The sequence below is a fragment of the Cucumis melo genome, chromosome 11 (assembly GCF_025177605.1).
Source record: "Cucumis melo cultivar AY chromosome 11, USDA_Cmelo_AY_1.0, whole genome shotgun sequence".
Lineage (NCBI taxonomy): Eukaryota > Viridiplantae > Streptophyta > Magnoliopsida > Cucurbitales > Cucurbitaceae > Cucumis > Cucumis melo.
In genome coordinates this window covers 7,901,853-7,909,774 of record NC_066867.1, presented here as the reverse complement: position 1 = coordinate 7,909,774, position 7,922 = coordinate 7,901,853, and the positions used below count along the sequence as shown (strand labels likewise).

Here is a 7,922-nt window from a genome sequence, read left to right as displayed (position 1 = left end):
CGATAAGGTCGACCTAGTTCATACGCGCACGCCAAGCACTGCCACCATGCCACCAAGCGCCAACATGCCATATTAGGCAGTTTTGCTAATTTTGGCAATTTTAGGAAATTCTTGGATATTTTCTTGATCAAGAGATGAACTAAGACTCAAATATGAAATTTTCACTTCAAGGAGACTTTGAAGGAAATTCCAAACTAAAGAGCTAACACAAAGTATTGTGAGTGATTAAATGATTTCTATAATGGTTTCTAAAGCATGGTTTAGAATCTATTGAACCAAGTATATCTCATGGATGTTAAGTTTATTGATTTTTATTGAGATTGCAAAAGTTTAAATGTTTTATAAATGGTTTCCAAGAGACTATGTTATGTTCAACTGAATGCTATTGCTACATGATCAAAAGTATGTTTCAAGGTTTTCAACTATGTTTTATCCTTGCCTATTATGCATATATCATTAACAAGTTTATTTTAACTATAAGCTATTAGGAAGGGTATAAATTATTATGTCTTAAAGGAGGAGGATAACAATGAAAGCTGTTTCCTATCGACTGTATCGTCTTAGGATGAAGAGGTTTAATACTGTCTATGACTATGAATCATGTCTTCTAGAAGCTCTATGCAATGCTACTAAAAGTTCAATGTTCCTAAGTACCACGCTATGAAATGAATTTCTTTGCTGAATGTTTCTTAAGTCAAGATTTTATGCTAAACTGTTTCTGTAAACATGTTTTATAAAATTGTCATTCACTAAGTTTTTCAACTTACCTTTTCAAAATGTTTTCTCTATTTCTAGGTACAAATTGCGTATCTTCAAGTGTTAGATTTACTACTATCAAGTGAATCAAATTTTAGTTATGAAAAGGAATTGTTACGCTAAAATGAGACATCTTTCTAGAATTTGAAAGATTTGTGAAAACTTTATGATTTTTATGCTCTTACTTTATGTAAAATCATTGCTTTTTATAAATCTCATTTTCAAAGTGGGCTACATCTCAGTTTTATTTTTTTTAATTACTAAAAGACTTCCAATCGCAAATTGTCTAGAGGTTCGAGGTTAAGAGTCAATTAGTGTCATTCAGAGGGTAATGATATCAATTGACATTACACCATCTCTCAGGTCTAGAGTAGGTAATCTAGGAAGGGGTGTGACAAGTTGACATCAGAGCAAAAGTTAGTTCCTAGGAGACAGAAAAATATAGCTTAAATTGAATATAAAAGGTCTAGGTTAGAAAAACAAATAAAAGTTACATAAGTAAAAGAAATACATATAGTTAGATTGATAGGTAAAGTATGTAAGCAGCAATCGAGACACAATCTTGCCAAAAGTTATGTAAGTAAAAGTTTTGTTTACAATTAAATATTAATTACTAAGGAAAAAGAAATGTTTATCACTCATAGATCCAATGGAAAATCAAAATGAATATCTTAGTGGAAGGTTAGAGTTATATGGAGTAAATATATTTAGGGGATCCATTTACCCTACTGAAGCAGAGGAATGGATAAATACAATTAGGAAATGTTTAGAGATTCTTGATTGTGAGAATAATGAAAAGGTTAAGTTAGCTGAATCCATGTTGCAAGAGGAAGCAAGAGAATGGTGGTATATAATTAAAGAGGGTTTATCTAGAGAAGCTAGTTAAGATTGGGAGGTATTCTAAGATATGTTTGGAAGGAAATTTTATTCCAGACACTACCGAAAGATGAGGATGAGTGCCGAGATGGACACAGATAGTAGGCAGGAATTAGTAGGATCTTATTCTGTAGGGGAGGTGATGTCCAAATTAGAGAGAAAAAGATAATGTCGAAAAAGCCAAAAATTTCACAGGGGAAAATGTTTCTTAGATGAAGTAAAGTGCTTTTACTGTCATCAAATGAGACAGTTTAAAAATAATTGCTTAGCATTTAAACTAGACCAACATGTAGGGGTAGGATTAGGGTCGGTGTCACCTGAGATAGTTCAATTTGTTCGTGAAGAGGTTACGACTGCAATAAAAGGAAAACATAAACTTAGATAAATAATCATTTGTTGTTTTAAAAAAATGGAAAGGTTAGTATGTTTTGTACATGTTTCTAATGTCTGTAAAATATCCTAAGAAATGTAAACATAAAATAAGTTATGTAACCTCTTGTCTTGATTGATTAAGTTAAGATAGTTGGACTAAGAACAAAAGTTAAGAATATCATATATATGTCAAAAGCACGTAAAAATGTTTAAAGATATTGATAATTGTAGGAAAAGTCAAAATGCATCACCACGCGAGAAAAGGAAATACAGGAAAAGCACAAATGCCTACCACCAATATGGAAGATGATCAAATTCCTGAAACATAGTCAAGTACAAGACAACAACAACCACGAATGGATGAGCAGAGTTACCAAAAAATTGATTGAAAAGTTTATGGAATCTTTGGGGTCAGTCCAAGTTAGATCTTATAAGAAGCACAATATCGAAAGACTGCTTTCTTAGGCGGTGATTTAGAAGAAGAGATCTATATGGAACAATTTGAAGGTTTCATAGTTCATGGTTAAGAGTCTAAAGTTTATAAGCTAGATAAATCCCTCTATGGCCTAAACCAAGCACCTAAGCAATGACTTGGAAAGATTGATAATCTAATCATGTCTAAGGGATTCAAAGTAAATGAAAGTGATAAATGCATCTATTATAAGTCTGATAATGGTTTATGTACTATCATATGCTTATATGTAGATGATATGTTAATCTTTGAATCAAAATTTGCATGTCATAAATGATGCTAAATCAATCATGTGTGCAAATTTTGACATGAAAGACTTATGAGAAGCTAATGTAATCTTAGGTATCAAAATTATTAGGTTTTAAAAGGGAATTTGTTTAAATCAGTCTTATTACATAGAGAAGATTCTAAAGAAATATAATTACTTTGATAGTAAACCAACTTGTACATTCTACGATCCTAGTGTTAAGTTGTTCAAGAATAATGGAGACAGTGTTAACCAAATCAGAATATGCAAGCATCATATGGAGTTTGAGATATGCTCTTGATTGCACTAGGTCAGATATAGCTTATGTTGTAGGATTATTATGTAGGCTTACTAGCAGACCTAGTTTAAAACACTGGAACGCAATCAAAAGAGTCATGAGATACCTTAAGAAAACCCAGAAACTAGGATTACATTACCAAAAGTTTCCTGTTGTCCTAGAAGGTTACATCGATGTTGGTTGGAACTCCCTCTTGGATTATGCAAAGGCTACAAGTGGTTATATCTTCAATATAGTAGGAGGGGATGTTGCATGGAAATCCAAGAAACAGACTATTTAGCCTAGTCTACGATGGAGTCAGAAATGATAGCATTAACTGCTATGTAAAGAAGCAAGCTGACTTTAAAGCTTGCTATCAGAGATTCCCGTATGGGGAAGATTGATAATTACAAAGAGATGATAGATACGTCGTAAGCATAGTACCATTAGAGAATATCTCACTATTAGTGCAATAATAGTGGATCATATACGAACTGATGATAACTTGGCTGATCCTTTGATGAAAGAATTAACTAAAGAGAAGGTTTTTCAAAACCTAAAAAAAACGGACTCGAGCCAATAGAAAACTGAGTCATTTATGAGGTAAACCCAACTTGAAAGACTAGAGATCCTAAGAAACAAGTTCAATGGTAATAACTGATCACAAGTGATATGAACAGAATCATGCTAGAATAATCATGAGTTTCATTTTTATGATACTATGATTAGCATGACATCCTGAAGCGAATGAAAAGGCTGAACTTAGTTCTTAATGAATTATAATCTTGATGACAAGTGGAGTACGTATCTATAAGAGTACTATTGATAGACTCACCTTTGTGGATGTGGAAGTGAACGCTGCTTCAATTCCTATGGAATTTTAGGTAAATTCTCTAGAGCATCCACTAAATTGGGATATATGTGCAAGGCCTTAATTTAAGCACGAGCATTTAGAAATGCACTCGAATAATACTGTGTGTCCAATGTTATTAGAGGGGAAGTTCAAAATAAAGGGTTACTTTACAATATATATTCTAAATCATTGTCACTACATAAAGGTTCAAGTTATAAAACACTTTTGCTTAAGAAAAACATTACATAGATATATAATGCTTGATGAAAATGTTTTTAAAAAAATTCAAGTGGGGGGATTGGTTAGTAAAAAAAATTTTAATTTGAGGATTGTTGATGAAAAATTATTTAAAAAATAATTTTCAAATATTTTTTCATAATTAAATTTTTACCATTATGAACGTTTCAACCATTACAAATGTTACCATTCATTTTTTGATTGTTTCAAATGTTACTGTACGTTTTCTAATGTTTCATCCGTTAAAATCGTTTCAATCGTTATGACCATTATATTGTTACCACATTAAACCTCCACTATATATAACATACGCCCCTCTTATTTCTACACATCAAACAAAATGCATATCCTCTCCTCTCATCTTCTTCCTTATATTCTGAGTCAGTTCTTGGACAACATAGTGATTCATGTGTAGAGTGTTGTATCCTCAGTCATAACATTGTATTCATTAATTACTACTGTATGTGCAATATATATAATCTTCTATCATGGGTCAAAGACCCCCTCAGATGTAGATGTTGTATCATCGAACTGGGTTATTAAAGTCTGATGTGTTATTTGTGCTTTTACGTGCTTCCATAGTTATTCCTTTTGTTATTAACTCGTGATACAACAAACATACATTAATAACTAAATGTTTGTTTCCTTATTTGGTATCAGAGCGGGTTTTGTAAATCTTCTACAAAATGGATGGAATTTGTGAAGAAAATTTAACTACTAGACCACATGTTCTTGGGAAGCCATTTAGGATAAGTGTATATGACATCCTGCAAAGAAGCATGCATAAATGCCAAAGGCGATGCAAAGAGAAATGCTTGTTTAAGTCATACTGTGTGAATGTAAGCGACTGATAAGAAGAAGCCTGCATTAGATGTCAAAAGTTAGGCGTTTAATGTAGTAATGCAAGAAGAAGTATTTATGTTAAAGGGAGTGTGACAAGAAATAGGTGTCCTATTGAAGTGACTAGATGACCCAAAAGTAAGTATCTATTATCTTTCCAAAGAGATAAGGTGTGTGTCTCAAGGGAATGTCTAATCGCCACTGACATTTAGCCTACGTGTCAAGTTTGGGTTGGCTACATAGAGCAACGAATTGGTGAGGCGACGCGTGTAAAACGTGGAAGTGACCCTTGGATATGAAAGGTCATTATAAGTAGGGCCAAAGATTGAAAGGAAAATGGGGTTAGGATCAGAAGTGTTAGATGTTCTAATGAAAGTAACAAGAGGAGGCTCTAAGAGCTAAATGACCAATTGTGAGAAGTGCTAGACAAGAAGAGATATCCAAAAGCAGAGAAGAAAGGAATGGAGGCTAAATATTTTGTGTAAGTGACAAACAATCTTCAAACGTGATTTCTAAATTACTTTTTGTAGTTAAATGTTTTCTATGCTTGGTTACGAGTTTATAAGAAAATGTCTTATGAATTATTCCCATAAACAGTTGATGTCGTGTTGTAAACATATTTTGTGAAAAAGGTATAATAATGTTGATTGTCGAGAATATTCTCTTATTGATGATTATTGTATGATATTAATTACTACTGCGATATTTTGTAAGGAAAGTGAGCTGGGAGCTAATCTTTCTATTTTTTGGTTGTGATAATTGTATAACTTGAAAAGACGTGATCTATCGCAAGATGCTGGTGGAAATCCCAGGTAACTCGCATGATGTTGGTTGAGTGTAAATTCTAGATCTCGACGAGGGGAGAATCCTAGGTCTAGATGAAATGATGATAAGACATTGGATGAGGATGATTTCCTGGTTTAGGCAAAATGATGATGAGACACTGGTTGAGTGTGAATCTCATGTCTAGATGAAATAATGATAAGAAGATGGTTGAGTGTGATTCTCAGGTCTAAGCGAAATGATGATGAGACTCTAGTTGAATGTGAATCCAAGGTCTAGGCGAGGGGAGAATCACAGGTCTCAATAACGAGCATGATTCACGAGATAATGTAAACATGTGGTACTTGTAATGTTTGTTATCCTAATTGTTGATTTGTTGTAGCTTAATGCTATGTGACTTATATATTGTGATTGACCTTTATTATCGTTCATTTTATTGTGTTTTCCAAAAAGGTTTTTACAAACTCGTCACTCATTAAGTTCGTTTGACTTACGTTTTAAGTTTTTCCCTCCCTAGGTTGTTAGGTGTTGTAACCTAGTTAAAATGGAAAGACATTTACTTTGTAGCCTTATGCAGCATGATGGTCGTGTCATCTTATCTCGCGACTAAGTAGTCGATTGGAAAGCAAATCGCTCCTTAGCGTCGAAGGCCTAGCTTAGAAGGAAGGCGAGTGCAATATCTAGGTTGGTAAGGCCTAGCTTAGGGAGTCAGAGAACCAAAGAGCTTAGTCAGGGAAAGAATAGCCCTAAACGCGGTCTGTAAATAGATGTGTTAGTTGATCTAGGTATCTGTCGCAACAAGTAGTGTTTAGCGGTGTAGAGAAAAAAGGGTTATTGAGGACTGCCCTTGAGTTGGGATGTTGATGACTTGAGAGGAAGGGGTTGAAGAAAGGAGTCTCAGATTCTTAGAGACCTTGGTGCGAAGAGTTGCTTCTTGGTGGAAGGAGAAGAAATGTGTGTAGATCAGAGTTGGTTTTAGTTTTATGTCCCGAGAAAAAGGAAATGCATTTTGTAATTTTTGAACTTTGTAAAAGTGTTAAGTTAATAAAGAGAGAAAGTTTTATTTATTATTCCGCTGTGTTTATCTTTGTGCTTATCACCTATAAGATGTTGAGTCTCATTATTAAAAGCTAGGAGAAAAAGCTAAGTTTAAGAGGTATTTTCTACTGCAAGAAGTTGTGAAAGTCTCTAAGGCTCAAGGAATGAGCTTTGCGAAAAGACGGGTGTAAGAGTTGTTCCGGTTACTAGGCGTTCGTGCGTCATCACACGAGAGGTATGCAATGGATGTCTAGACGGCATGCTCCCATCTAGTTGCATGGAGTTGAGGGATAAAAACCCTTTCTAGCGAAAGAATTACAAAGACTCAATTTTAATTGGAACCTTAAAATTACCAATACATTGGCAAAAATTACAAAACTATTTTTATGGTTAAACATGCTTTAAAGAAAAATACAGAGAAGAAAACTTACGCTTGTTGACAACTCTCAATTTACCAATCACCAATTTGAGCACCACCACTTGGAAACCTTCCTATTCTCTGATTGAGATGGTTTGTGGAAACAAAAAATGGAATAAGAAAATTTTTCTTTAGAGAGAAAATTTGTTCAGAGAGAACAGGAGAGCAATTCTATCTTCGCAGAACTAACCCCTCTGATTTTCGTTACGCAAAAAATTCCCTCTTCTTCAGTCGGAAGAAGAGGGAAGTTAGAAAGAATAAATGGGAACATGGGAAAACTGCCCACGTTCCTTATTAGTTTAATAAATAAATATTAAATTAATATATATTAAATTAATTAATTAATTAATTAAATCATATTTAATTAATATTTCATTTAAATCATATTTAAATGAATATCTCTTACATAACCTATAGTTTTAATTTAATTAAATGAAATTAAACTAAACTATTAATTAATTCTCCAATTAATTAATTTCTAAATTAAATATCTTATATTTAATTTAATCCAAAATTTGAATCATATTCAAATATAAATTTCTCTCATAACCTATAGTTTTAATATGTACCACATACACATTAAATTTTAACCTATAGTTTTAATATGAATCTAATTCACATTAAACTAATATTTGAACTCATTCAAATATTTTATTATCTCGTGATTTAATTTTGAATCATATCCAAAATTAAATTTATATAATAAAGTCTAATTAAAATATAAACTTTATATTATAATGTATCAATATACAT

General features: G+C 32.7%; 1 protein-coding gene across 1 annotated transcript; it reads left to right on the top strand.

Annotated features, from left to right (window-relative positions):
* The first annotated feature begins 2,959 nt into the window (after positions 1 to 2,959).
* LOC127143903 (secreted RxLR effector protein 161-like) lies at positions 2,960 to 3,301 on the top strand. The gene has a single exon (XM_051079194.1). It carries the CDS (start codon positions 2,960 to 2,962, stop codon positions 3,299 to 3,301), a length of 342 nt encoding a protein of 113 aa, XP_050935151.1.
* Positions 3,302 to 7,922: the final 4,621 nt, after the last annotated feature.

Bases quoted from the DNA above. Each gene is read 5' to 3' on its own strand.
- LOC127143903 (XM_051079194.1), top strand. From the start codon at position 2,960: ATGGAGACAGTGTTAACCAAATCAGAATATGCAAGCATCATATGGAGT.